Source organism: Perna viridis, chromosome 1 (genome assembly GCF_037379345.1).
Source record: "Perna viridis isolate PV_CMFRI_1.1 ecotype Kerala chromosome 1, ASM3737934v1, whole genome shotgun sequence".
Lineage (NCBI taxonomy): Eukaryota > Metazoa > Mollusca > Bivalvia > Mytilida > Mytilidae > Perna > Perna viridis.
Genome location: NC_142445.1, coordinates 61,944,628 through 61,959,353, shown reverse-complemented (window position 1 = coordinate 61,959,353; position 14,726 = coordinate 61,944,628). Strand labels below are relative to the sequence as shown.

The 14,726-nt window shown below is 32.4% G+C and overlaps 2 protein-coding genes across 4 annotated transcripts in view; one reads left to right on the top strand and one right to left on the bottom strand.

The window, feature by feature from the left end:
- Positions 1–10,092, bottom strand: part of LOC148629735 (mitochondrial enolase superfamily member 1-like) — a 34,929-nt gene extending 24,837 nt beyond the window's left edge. Inside the window, exons 1-6 of one of the 2 annotated variants that reach the window (XM_088556307.1) lie at positions 9,903–10,092; positions 6,536–6,638; positions 4,741–4,856; positions 4,423–4,509; positions 1,502–1,528; positions 662–702 (exon numbers count right to left, since the gene is read on the bottom strand). In XM_088556307.1, the coding sequence (XP_088412433.1) occupies positions 662–702; positions 1,502–1,528; positions 4,423–4,509; positions 4,741–4,856; positions 6,536–6,638; positions 9,903–9,989 (461 nt within the window). In that variant the 5' untranslated portion in view covers positions 9,990–10,092. Of the gene's footprint in view, positions 1–661; positions 703–1,501; positions 1,529–4,422; positions 4,510–4,740; positions 4,857–6,535; positions 6,639–7,263; positions 7,367–9,902 lie in introns of both variants that reach the window. The other variant, XM_088556301.1, reaches the window with a different exon arrangement.
- A 6-nt stretch (positions 10,093–10,098) lies between these two features.
- Positions 10,099–14,726, top strand: part of LOC148629734 (nucleoprotein TPR-like) — a 56,935-nt gene continuing 52,307 nt past the window's right edge. The window contains exons 1-2 of one of the 2 annotated variants that reach the window (XM_088556294.1): positions 10,099–10,282; positions 14,099–14,203. In XM_088556294.1, the coding sequence (XP_088412420.1) occupies positions 10,126–10,282; positions 14,099–14,203 (262 nt within the window). In that variant the 5' untranslated portion in view covers positions 10,099–10,125. The remainder of the gene's footprint in view (positions 10,283–14,098; positions 14,204–14,726) is intronic. The other variant, XM_088556287.1, reaches the window with a different exon arrangement.

Genomic DNA, 14,726 nt, shown 5'->3' with positions numbered 1-14,726 from the left:
GGTAGGGGCCACAAATCCAAAGTTAATATGAACCTTTTTTTTCAGTGGTTAGTAAAATCATATAAAAATTTCGAAACAATTGGTCAACCCCATCTATAGTTATCGCAGGAAACCAAGTATCTACAGACAAAAATGATAATGATGACGACTACGATGATGATGAAGACGACGACAATATCGCCATACCAATATACGACCACCAAAAAAATCATACATATTAATAGATCCAGTAACCTGATGCATAAATACAATTCATGTCCAATCAAAACAGAGAAAAATTAAAATGGCCTTCACATCCAATCAAATAATCTGTAACTTGTCTGCTTTGTTTGATATTAGCACTATAAACTCACTAAAGAATACCCCCTACAGCTAAGTTGGATCATCTTCTCTTGAAACATCTGAAGATAACCACATTCCTTTAACCACATCAACATATGACATCCAATTTTCATATAAAGCCTTCATCATCCATATTTACACGTGACACCCAACTTTCATTGAAAGTGCCATCAAATTCCATACAAAGATTGATAAAAAACTGCACTTACAAGACACATAGACAGATGGATTAATATGATTACTCCTATACTTTTATGAATTTGTTTACAGAAGGTTTAATATAATCATTTATGTATAGAAAGACTCAAGAGTAACTTACATATATCTGAAATCAACTGTTGAAAGTAATTTCTCTGGCTCCTGGAAATGTAATGTTACAAAAAAAATTAGAAATAACTTATAATAAAAGAAATGGCTATCATAAAGTGTTAATATGTTATTAAAACAAAATTACAAAACTATCAACATTTTCATATGAAAAGTTTATTATAGAATAAGAGCTATCACAGATGCTATGAACTTCATACTTTTCCAAACAAGATGCCGACTACTTAAGTAGCACTCCAGCTAAGAATCAGGCAAAATGTGATATATGGTTGTAAAGCCTACATATTTTTATTTTGATAGTTTGTTAGAATTGCCATAGTAAGCAGAAATTAACAGTTAGTTTTTCATATAAGCCGTGTTCTTAGGAGATAAAAATTATATAGAATGCACTGCACATTTCAAAATTAAGGGAAATAACTCTATAAATGACACTAAATTACAATAGAAATTGTTGGAATTTCTATCTGGATTATCTCCTACATGCAGACAGATTGGAATGAATGATTATACATTTCATCATACAGACCCATAAAACAACTTAATTACAAAAATAGAAATATGTGGCCTTTTTTATGGAGTATCACATATTACAGAATTTGCATAATTCTTACTAAGACAGCAACTTATTATTTTCATAGACATTTGTATCCTTGCGTCAGGAAATCAATTCAATTTTGCTGCTATTTATTTCTTTGACTTACATTCTAACTAACATAAGTTCAATAACAGAAAGACTTATTAGAGAAAATTATTTTCACAATTTTTTCTTGATATGCAAAATCATATCTTCTACCGTATCCAATAAATCTAGTATCATTAAAATAGTACTTGCCATATCTGCAAGAAGCTTCCACAATGGCTGCAAAGTTTAGAAGAAAAAACAATACATTACATGAAAAAGTTGCTATATTTATATCTTGTTTTACATAAAATGCTGTGATGAAACAAATGAAATGGTTTTAACTATTGTTCGTATGTGTGTATGTATCTAATAAGATTTTAGGCTTTGTGAGAGAGTAATCAAGGGAACCAAGGTTATAGCGGTAAGAGGGAAAGAGTTATTAGTACTCAAATAAGTAAGCTTCAAACAGCGTCTGATGTGCGAAATATACTCTAGATGCTGAAGCTAGCCCACTTGGAAAATGCAAGAATCTTGCACATCTGGGGAAAAGTGAATGATTAAATGTGATGTTTTTCAACTGTCAAATAACGTTTTATTTGTATAATGTCCAAGAATTTCGAAACCTGTCTGCAGCGGTTATTAAGAAAGGAAACAAAACACCTGCTGCTGTATGGAACTGGTCAAGTAACAGTATTATTGATGCTATACTACCATATTGTTATAAATGATGTCTCCACCAATAGGGATATACAACTTACTAGAACACCCATCCTGTGTCTATGTTAAAAAATAAAAGCAATCATGTCATAATTATGTACATCATTAGCCATTCCTGTTTCAGACCCCCTACATATGTAGGATGTTGCTGATTGTCCACTCCTACATTGAAAATCTAGTTTGGTACTTTTCAGTCTTATCCAGCATAAAACATTATCATTGCATGCAAATCAATATTTTAGTATGCCAGATCATGGATAAAGAGAGAAAAGGACCAAGAACCAGGAAATTGAGTCCTTGTGCCATATGGATATATGCCATTTGATCATTGGACAGAAATGTGTCAATAAAAGAACCAAGTCTGTATTCGACAATCGTGAGGCACTTGAGTGCCTTTCCTCACTACCCGAGAAATGTTTATGTCCCTGCGGACAAAGCTTCAAACAACATTGTATATGTTTGCAAAGTGCATTACCTCAGTTGCCTTATTAAGGAATTGGGCATTGATAGTAACATCCAAAGTAATGTCACATACAAATGTACTACTTTTGATAAAGATGAAATCCTAAACAACCACAAGACTTTCTTGTCTTCTCTCAACATCAAAACAAAATGTGAGGACTTACCTTACTTGTATTGGATTCCTAAACTTCATAAGAATCCATACAAAGAAAGGTATATTGCAGGATCTTTATCTTACTCCAAAGATATGTTAATTCATCTTACAAAGATACTGTCTGCAGTGAAGGATGGACAGCAAGCTTATTGCAATACCACCTACTCTTGTAGTGGCATTAATCATGTGGATACGGAAAAATTCTAAAGATTTATTTTAAAACCTGAAATCCCACAGTTTTTCAGAAATTAGTTCTCTCCAAACGTTTGACTTCTCAACTCTTTACAATAGTTACCACATGCTTGATTTCCTCATTGATAATATATTCGTCACATTTGGGGGAGCTAGTTTTCAACAACAAATTGGCATTCCAATGGGCACTAACTGTGCTCTTCTCCTAGCTGATTTGTTTTTTTTTTATTCAAATGAGACTGAATTTCTTAAGAGCCTCGTAAAGAATAAAATGCTAAATCCTTTAACTTTACACATAGATATATTGATAATGTAATGTCCATCAACAACCCTGCCTTTGGCAAATGGTTACCGTCGATATATCCACCAGAGCTCAAGATGAAGGGGACTACAGAAACAGACTGTTCTGCATCTTTTTTGGACCTACATCTTGAATTTGACAACAGTGGTCATCTCAGCACCAATATTTATGTTAAACGAGATGACTGTAATTACAATATCATAAATTTGCCTTACCTGTGCAGCAATATCCCTTCATCTCCTGCATATGGTGTTTATATTTCACAATTGATTCACTATGCTAGAGCAAGTACTAACTACTCTGATTTCCTTGATCATCATAAATATCTGCGTAACAGACTCCTAAATCAGGAGTATGAGGAAATGTGTCTTAAAAGGTCTTTTACCCATTCTATTTAAGTAGCAGTCCTTGGTTTTTTTGTGAAATGTTCTTTGTGCTGATGTAACAGCTGATTTACCAATTATGACAATAGCATGCAAATACTTTTTAATCACCACTGGTATAGTCATTCCACAATGAAAGAGGGAGATTCAGCATGCTGTTAAACCTAGATTTAACCCACCATTTCGTTTGAAATGCCTGTACCAAGTCAGGACCATTGCAGTACCAGGTGCTCCAGTGGTGTAATATCTATTTTGCCAGATTTATTTTGGACTTGACTTGAATATGAATTGGATTAGTGTTCAGTAATTTTGTTGTTACCTTTATTTAGTACATGTATTACTGTTGTTGTTTTCCTGTCAGTATGAAAAGGACAAATTGAACTACACAACACTAACTATCAACTTTGAAGGTCAATATTTGAAAAACCAGAATAATGATGAGAAAGCTCACTTGATAATACCCGTTCCCCTCCCCTGAAACCTTATAGGAAACCCCAAATGTCATTCAGATAGAAAAACAAAACCGGAGGTGCACAATGGAATCATGTAATAAATAATTAGTTAAAGTTTCATTAAATTCTGTTAGCAGCTAATGAGCTGTTATGAATAAGAATGTGGTCCACCATTGGTCTACCAATAGGTAAGTCCACGTTTTGCATCAGGAAACCCCAACCAAATGCATAGTAGTATCATATAATAAAGAATTTTGAAAGTTTCATCATATTCCACCTGGCCATTTTGGAAGAATTGGAATGAACAAAGGAATGAACAGGCAGCATGATCACTAAATACCTACCTTTTAGTGAAGGTTATCATAAGCAAAAAAAAGCATCTACTTTCAGTCATACATGCAGAATGGTTTATAGAAAATCTAAATTAAACTTCAGCTGCAATAAATGATTACTGGTTCATTCAACCTTACCTTTCCTTCCATTTTGGCCCACAAATCCCACAATGCATTTATGATCGCTGCTGTTGCAAGATGTGTAACTCCTTTTTCTGGACCCAACTGAAACATTTGAATATTGTTGAAAAATCATCTTTCCGCTTGTTGGGATTATAAACATTCTATCCCTTAAGAATTTTTTTCTGGAAGGAATATGGCATTTTCAAATTTTGCTCAATTAATTTTTGAAATTTTTAATTTAACTGTTGATGTATATTATTCTCTTAACCCTTAAATGAATGTGGATAAAATAGTGTTATCAATAGAAAACCATAAGCTTTTCCAATTCCCTACCCATCTTATCTGATCCTCATTGACTATTGACTGCCAATATTTTCCAAAATCTCCAAATATATCAGCCAACTTCTGTCCAACTACCATCTTCTTAAATGCCTCTACAGCACAGCAAACTGAAAACATAATCAATAGTAAATATTAATATTAATAGATATAATACATGGAATGAAGTAACTTTTATATTTTCAATTACCAGAAAATACAAATGTATTAATTTGTCATGGTGCATTTATGAACTGTCAGCGTTGTTATTTTGTGAATTTTGCATATATTTAAATATGGTGACTGAAAAATATTACTGTTACTACTGTGTTTAAATTTGAATGAATCTTTTAACTTTGTATTAATTTTAGAAAACCTTTTGCTAGCATTGTGTCATTAAATTCCACAACAATATGAATTCGCAGGCTGAAATTATCTCCCCTGCAAATGAGGACAAAACATTCATAAAAGGTGTATAAGGCTATGAATAAAGCAAAAAAAATGTCAACTTTGTTGGAATAATATGAACTTTGTTCAAAACAGTAAAATATACAAATATTACGGAAATGAAGGATTTGTAGCCTAACATCACTGTAATGACCTGTTGAAAATTGTCAATTTTGTTGTTTTTTTTTAAACATATTTACATCCAGAAAACTATATCCAAACCAAAGAAACAACTTAAAATTTTCATAGATAATAAACTATGCAATAATGAATGTTTTCACTGTACATAAAGTTGTGTATTGTGTGTGGACACCATTTCTTTGCAATAAATATGACCAGGAAGTAACCAAAAAGTACAAAATGAACTGATTGTCCAAATTTTGGTAAACAAGTAATTATTTTGTCCTTTTAATGAAACAATTTTCATAAGTCCTTATATATAAGTTATATATTCTAAGTTTTTATTTGTTTGCATGTCTCAAAATTTATATGTAACATTTTCAACAGTTGATAATTGATTTTTAGTTGTATTTTAGGTATAAAAGAGCCTTTAGCGCCAAAATTCAAAGCTCATTATCAGCATAAAAAATATTGCTGTGATTAAGCATCATTCTTTTAAACAGACCAATCAACCAGTAAATGTTATTAAGTATGTTATAAAGTGCTGTGATGTAAAAGTTGAGTTCTTATTTCTACAAATAATTCAATAGCATGTTTTCATTACTGCAACTGAAATTAAATTATTACTTGATTTTATGAATCTGAGTAAATCTAATATGGGGCTTGTATTGTGATGAAAATATAAAAAAAACCATTGTGCATATAATGAAAGGCACTTGTGAAACAATAAAATAATTTAAGCATCTTTAGTAAATGCAAGGGTACTGATGTGTAGACAATGAAAATGGTGAATTAAAACTTGACATAAAAATAAATTACAATCTATGAGTATTAAGTAAACACATTAATAAAAGATCAGAACCAAACAAAGTTTGTTTATATCCTGGTTTTTTGCCTTAATATTGCCATTTGATAAGTGGCCTTTCCTTTCGACTATTGTCTAGAGTTTATCAGTTTTGTAGTTTTGTTATTACGTTTTCTTTACAATGCTACTATCAAAATTTCCATTTAAATAAAGTTCCGTTAACGAACATGCTTTTATGATGCAAAAAAGTATCAAAATTATTGGAAGCAGGAGAAATTGTAAGTTAACACTGGTATACAATAAAAAAGAATCATACCAATAGCATTCAGAATAAACAATAGGATTTTTCATTTAAATAAAAAAGTCAGAAGTTAGCATTATAACATTGTTAAGGGAAATAACTATGATAAAGCACCAAGCATTAACTAAAGACACTACCTATTTCTGTGCCTCTGCCATTTAGAAAGGTGTTCCCATGTCCTTCTAAACTTGAGTCAGTTTTTATTATGACATAAGTACACGAATAATCTGGTGCACAATGCTGCAAAGAAATTTTGCAATCTTAAAATGAAAAAGTTTGATTTTAGCATAATCACTTTAATTCACTAGTAGAATAATTGTGTTGAGTCTGTCATGTTTCATATTGATATTTCCTTTCAAATTTCTAATACTTGACCAGTAAATCTTACCAGTGCATCTTTGTGTCTTTTAAACAACAATAACTGAGAACAAAGCTCAATAAAGGACACCCCTACATGGTAATAATATAACAAAGTTGACATACAGGAAGTTGAAGTTGCCTGAGTCTGAAATTGAATCCTAAGATATGGAATACCTATATAAATTTTCTCTAAAAATATTTAGTGGTCATGATAAGTAATTGCAGAGAATTCTGTAACAAAAAAAGATGTTGAAGAACAGACAGACCCCATGATCACTATATACCACCTACTTTCAAAGCAGAGGGTACAGATAAAGGCTTTTTGGAGACAATATTTGAAGATAACATCAAAAAATATCCAAAAAAGTTTTCAAAATAAGATATTGTTTGTAAAAGTTACAAAAATGTATATGAAACATGAAAGATTTACCACTACCACCAGTGACCCAAAGATAAACTTGAAGCCTTGTACTAATGCTTTTCTTTCTCTTGTAAGACATTTTACCTATGTGTGTCCCTTTCCCAACAGTAAATGTCATTCCTCTTCCTTCTAAATTACTGTCAGTCTTTACAATTACATATGCACAGGAATAATCAGGAGCACTATGCTGAAACATGTACACATACTGTCACTCAATATGGATTAATTACTATATAAACATATTTAATTTGTGTTTACTTATTTTCTTGGATCATGTTACAGCAGCTTTCACATGGCTATTATGTTATATGGAATTTGGCTAATCTCAGATTGTAAGATTTTTCAGACACAATTATTTCACCCCCATGTTCACAGGAAGAAGGTAGAAGACTAATTGCATAGCTAAAACACCAATACTGATAGAATTGCTGTTATTTAGTGGCAGTCGTACTATATCTTGCACTTCCAAATTTTTACTTTTGGTTCTTTGTCTGGTAAACATTTTCCACTTCTAATACGTCTTCATATCATCATACAGTATCTGTTGGTATAACCCAACCTTTAGCACCTGCACACTCTCTCTTTTCTTCCACTGTCGCTTCGAGACAAAACATTCATTTAAAAACGTTTACCCAATGATTTAACGGCTGAGAGGTCAATTATATAAATACAGACATTTAACACAAACAATGACATAAATATACAAATTTAATCCAACTTCCATAGAAGGGGGGGGGAGGGGGGGTGAAACGAGACAGCCGTTATTTTTGGCAATGTCTAGGGAAATTTTTGTCACAAAAATTACCATATTTGTCATATTAGAAAAGGGGGTAGATTTGTACTCATTTTAACATGGGATTGGCATTTATATTCTCATTTAACACCTCACTGTCCCTCAGTGTTAAATAATCGAATATAAATGCCGTATCCAAGTTAAAATGAGTCCAAATCTCAAAAAAAGTGTTGTCTTTCCAATTACATCACCGAGAAGTAAGGAATACAATAAACTTTTAAACAGGTTATACAAAATACCCTAACTGGTTTTGGGCCAGTTTACAATTTTTATTAACTGCTTTGCGGTTTATAATTAAACTGCCAAAAACCAGTTTATTTCATATAACCTGTTCAAAAACTAGAAACATTGCTTAAAGGACTCCATAGGTATTAACTCTCCTGCTTTGGGCACTTTCTTTTGCCAAACAAGAACATATTGGTATTTATCAGAACTTAAAAATTGATCTGATATAACAATGAAATGACATTACTGGAATTCAATTAAACTGGTCACTCATATGTAAAAGAATACTGTCTTTATCATTTCAGTTTCATAGGAAGGAAAAGTGTAAATATTACAGATTTTATTGAAATTCTTGGGCAAGCAATATGATGACTTCCACATAAAACCATGCACAGTTACCAGGATTCTTCATCACTGGGATTACCAAAAGACATATTTCACCAGTCATAATGATGTGAAGAAGAATGAAATCATAAAGCTCAAAAGTGTCTTATATAAAATTTGGACCAAAATGACAGTTTCCTTTAAACAAAATCCTACCTGACATTGTAATGTTCAGAAATAGTTTTATCACAAAAAGTATTTCAGCAAAACATGACACTGAAACATGCAAAGTCAAATCTCTCTCTTATAAAACATTTTAAGATGGAGATGACTCTGTTTAGTTTCCAAAGGATAACACCTATTCGGACTTCAAAGGGAGATAACCCAAATTAAAGGGTAACATATGATAAAACCTCGTAATCACAACTTCTTCTGAACTGCTAAAGGGATTTTTTTTTAGAATTTTATAGAAAGGCTGGGTATTCTATGTAGAGATGCTTAAAAGAAAATTTAATATTGGGGATGCTTAATAGAACGGCTAGGTATTCTACATAGAGCTGCTTAAAAGAAGATTAAATATTGGGGGTGCTTAAAAAGGAGATAATCCAACTTTAGGGTTAATTATAGCGAGCGCCATGAGGCGGTGTGAACTCTACGGTTATTACATGTACTTTCTAAATTTTCCTTAAGGTTCCCCAATATACAAACGAAAAAAGAGTCATGTCCCGAAAGTAACAAAAAGTGACTGTCCTTATGGAGAAAATTCATCATTTCCTTCAATCAAACAAATAAAAAAATATAGGTTAAGATTATGTTCAGTAAAAAATTCATCTTTTCTGTTAGTTTTCAAGTCTTTTTCTAATTTGTTTTACTTATTTAAAGAAGTGGATACAATGTTTATAAAAACTTCGGGAAACATGTGAATGTGTACATATGTGCATCTCCGTTGTTCCGCTGTTGCTGTTGTCAAGAACCTAACCCACCTCAGAAAAAATATAACTCAGATTATGTTATCAAAATCGCAGCATAGCTTTTCTAAGATTTTCTTGTTTGGAATTTGCAGCTGTTGTCTGACTTTTGTTTACGTCACATGTAAAATATTCCCACCACCCGTTGAAACTGAAATGGATGTTGCTAGAGATCCCCTTCAGGGATAAAAAAATGTAAAGTATTGTAAAGTGCTGTAAAGTTATTGACAATTTTGAGAGCGAGGGGAAAGGGGGCATGGGGTTGGAATTTTTTTTTTTTTTTGGGGGGGGGGGAGTTCAAGTTATTCATTTATAGAAAAAAAACTCACCCGTTAGTTAACAAGACAGATTTTCAAATAGAAAAATTGATTTTGCTTGCTGCTTAAATATACTTTTGTTTCTTTTAAACTAACCATTGCATCAGATCCATCTTTTTCTAATGATGTCGGAAATCTGACATCTTTTACAATCAAATCTGTGATTTCTTTTGGCAAGCTCATGGTTTCTTTCCTTCAAAGCCAAAGGGGGCGTGTCAAATCGCGGGAAATCAGACGTAGATGGAATGATAAGAGTCAGAGATATATCGAAAGAACTTAAAAATCTCGCCACACACACCGCTTCCGCTAAATCAGAAGCATGGCGGGGGATGAAGTTGTTTTGAATTTTTTAGACTCTTCTGAATTAGATATTATCCCTCAAGCTATCAAAGACAAACTAGAAAATGTGTTTAGGAAATATGTAGGTGAAAATGACGACCTAAAAATAAAATATGAGAGACTCAAAGTTAATTCTGGTAAGAAAACATTTACAAAGAACATAATTTTGTATTCGTAAACACAAGTAACATGATAATTTTGAAATATACCCGGTGATAGAAAGCCACCTGTATAAATTCGTTGTACTATAAAACACTCAAGTGTGAAAAGGTAGAATATCCATTGTATAATATGATTTAAGGTTTTGCCTGGAATGGAGCTACACTGTATTTGTATTTATTATTTTGACTGTTGACCTAGTTGATAATGCACCGCTATGTCAATGTTGTCGTGACTAACTGGAATATGCAAGACTTCCTATAACGTGATGTTCTTTTGCATTAAAAGTTCAAACAATCACTGCCAAATGATCGATTTTGAGCTATTCGTGTTTTTGAGCAGGGTTATGTTGCTACAAGTACAAGATTGAAGACATCACTACAGAAGTTTTATGGTTGACATCATGAACTTGTGGATGGTTATGGTGTATTTTCAGGCAGTGGCATTCTGTTGGAATATTCATTTTGTTCTGTTTTTGTTTCCTGGTCCATAATGATTTCTTGTTCAAAATGTGCTGAAATATTGCTGCTCGGCGTTAAACCCCAACAATCAATATCAAAATATCTAGTCTCTTGATATAAGATGATCAAAAGTATTAGTATTCATGTTCAAAATTCATTACTGACAAATCAAGGTTGAAACTTTATTGACACATGTTGTACTTGTAGTGGTCTGTACGAACTTGTCTCAAGCTTAAGAAATGTTCCATTGAAATGGAGAATTAATTGTTCACTGTTTACTGTTATGAAACAAGAAGATATAAAGAAACACTTTGGGTTTTCTACTGAATTATCAATTGAGATAAATTTAATCCAAGTCCCAACAAACCGCACGAGAAATTTGCACGAAGTATATCCAATAAGATATGAATTATTGTTCGCTGAAGTGAAGAATGATCATTCTGTATACTGTCTTAAATGTTTGAAGAAAGACATAGTAAATCCCTATCATGGGCGAAGTTTGTAAATTAGAGGGCAACTTGACTTTGTTTTTGGTGTCGTCTGAGGGCGATTTGAGCATCAAAGGGTTACTATTTCACATGAATCGCCCAGTAGCATGAGCCCTGCCATCCCTATAAAAATCTATTTATGAAATTCTATTGTTATACAAGAAATGCATTGACAGTCAAAATAATTTAGACTTATCCGAGACAATTAATAATGACGAAGTCTGAAAGAATACATGTATGTCCTTGTGTTCGTCTTTATTTAGTCAAATTCATACATGTTGTTCATAGTTCATTGGATGTGAAAATGTCATTGGAAGAGGGGATCTCTTATTATACAGCCCTCAATTTAGTCTAGTGAAATGGTCGCATTGGCGACTTAAATAACGTTTTTGCGACTGAAAACAATATTAAAGTCGCCAATTGGCGACTTGAAATATAATATTGACTGGTGACCGAAAAATCCGGAAAAAAAAATCATGTCCGAGTCGGTATTTTTCACATGTTACTCAGTTGTCACCAGTACGTTTTAAAGTAACGAGATTTTGAAGACGATTTCAAGTGTGTCATCGATTGTTTCTAATTCCCTGTAATGGCGGAGAAAGTAAAACAAACACTTTTGACAAGTTTTTTAACAAACAAGGATACCAGACAACATGAAAAACTAAAACCAAAAACACACTAAAAATTAAAAAACTGAATGACCCGGCTAAATGAAAATACATGGTATTACTTGAACTTGTGATAACATTTTTTCTGGCAACCTACTTTTTTTGGCTGGCGACCTAAAATTTCAAGGTTGGTGGCCAAAAGACCACCTAGTTTCAAAAGGTACTTTGAGGGCTGTTATATTATATGGAACAGGTGAAGATTTGAAACACTCCTGTAAAAAACAAGTAGTCTTGGAGCTGCTTTTTCTGATCAAATCTTACTCTGATGTTTCATTGTGACATCATGAATTCATGTGAAAAGTCATTCAGAGATAATATAGGACATCACATGTGTGAGTTTGAGTTTATAATAATTATAATGAAATGCTGTTTTAAACTCCCAGAAAGAGTCAGAGTACATTAACACAGGTTTGCCTTAACAAATTTGAATTTGACATGGATTAATAAATTGTTGTACTACAGTATTTGAATCGAACTTAGGACAAAAAATCATTATCTTTTACTGGCTCTATTGTTCTCCACTTGTAAAAAGAAACTGAAATTTTTCAGAAGTATTCATGTATGGAAGAAATCCCATATCTTCAAAAGGATCTTGTCCAAGAATTCAAAATTTAATAACCTTTCACAGATTTTATAAAATTTATTAGTCAAAAGGTTTTCTGAAGGCCAAGTAATGCTTTGATAGAAGTTTGATGGACCACTTTTCTTCAGTAAATTTTTTGTCCCTGGCATTGTTCTTCAATTCATATTGCCTTTCAGAATATTTATGCGGACAAACCAGTGGTTTTGTTAGCTTGAACTTACGTGTACCTCCGAATACAGGCTGTTTCCTCAAGCAAAATTATTTCAAAATTAAATAATGCAAGCAGGGCTCACGCTACTGGGCGATTTTGGCAAAGTAGTTGCCCTGGAGTCACTCACTTCGCCCTTAGACGACATCAAAAGTGAAGTGAAGTCGCCCTCTCATTTTCTGACATTGCTCATGATTGGGACTGTACTCCGTCTTTTAGCAGTATTTTAACCAGAGTTATCTCCCTTCTGATAACAATTCAAACAAAAATGGCGCCTGTTCGAGAAAATAAATTGTAAAATTTTTCGAAAGCTATTGAATTATCGGTTACAAGTAAGTATTTTAATCTGCATTTTGTTTCAAATGTTTGAAACAGGATATGGAATTAACATTCTTCACTTCAGCTTACGATAATTAATGTTTTACCTTTCACATTTCGTTACGAAACGTGCAAATTTGTCATGCTGGTTCTTTGGACTTAGTCTTAGGTTAAATTTAATTGATCTCAATTGATAATTCAGTAGAAAACCTGAAGCCTTTCTTTTTATCTTCATGTTTCATAACAGAACAGTAAATTCTCCATTTCGATGGAACATTTCTTAAGCTTGAGACGAGTTTGTACCGACCACTATGATATGTGTCAATAAAGTTTCAGTCTTGATTTTTTAACATGATTATTGATACTCTTGATCAAATCATATCAAGAGACTGGATATTTTGAAGAAGAAATCATTATGAATTAAGTGGGATCAGGAAAAAATAGAACAAAATGAAAATTCCAACAATGTAACTGCCTGAAATTTTCTATTCCAGTGCTGCTAAAAAAAGACAAAATCAGTAGGACAGTGCAATGCAAGAAGCTTTGCTTTGCTCAATCATATATTAATTTTGTTGTCATGTATTTGGTAAGGGGTAGAGGTATAGATTAGAAATTTAATTTCATGAATATATGATACAGTCAATCATTCAGTCAGCAGGCTGATTTCATTTTGTCCAAAATATTTAGTTACTTACATGTACATATGTAGCTTAAAGAAACAGTATTATTTATCTCAATAAAAGAAAATGAATATATAAAAATGCTTTCTTATATTGTGTGCATGTAAGTAACATATAACAAATATAATTTTAAAAAGCATTAGTAAATGATGTGCATATGCATTCACTTCTCCCTGTTCATCCCCACTTCTCCCTAGTGTCTCTCTGAAAGAGAAGTCACTTCTCCCAGTTTTTCTCAAGTGGCTTTAGCCCTGAATGCAATATCCCAAAAATCACAGTTTTCCCCAAAAGGAGGGGACAGTTTTGAAAAAGAGTAACAAAATCACTGAACACATAGTTTCTTTGTTAAACTGCATTAAAGATTTACTTTTTTCGTAATTATTTTCAGAACAACAATATTTTGACATTGAAAAACAGTTAGTAACGAGTAACAGAAAATTAGTAGCAGAAACAACAGAAAACACAGAACTTAAAACATCATTGACACAGATAGGTAAGTTCATTCCATATACACTGTTCAAAAAAGTAACTACATGGTTGTAGATTATTTTGTTTAGTGGTAAAATGTTAAAATCAAGTACTGTTAACATACTAATTTTCGCTATTTTCATGATGGACAGAAAATGGTGAAAAAAAGTACCTGCGAAATTGATTTTAAACATGATATAATGCTAATAATTTTTTTTGTAATCGCGAATATTACAGCTATTTGAAATAGGCCAGTTCCAATTTCAAGTTTAGGTATGCTACTGAGTAAAATAGCTCTCTAGGTAAAGATTTGCCCTACATAGTGCAAATGTGTTCTACTTTACTACTATAGAATACCTGTGTGATCTTTTGGACACTGCATTTAAAAGTATGAATAGCTTTGTCAATTATGATAGTTAATGGCAAATTTGTAGGTTAAGGTCATCATAATTGACAGCTATTCAAACTTAAAAGACAGAGTCCTAAAGATCATACAGGTGTTCTGTGGTAGTTAAGTAGGACACATTGATATAATGTAGGGCAGACTT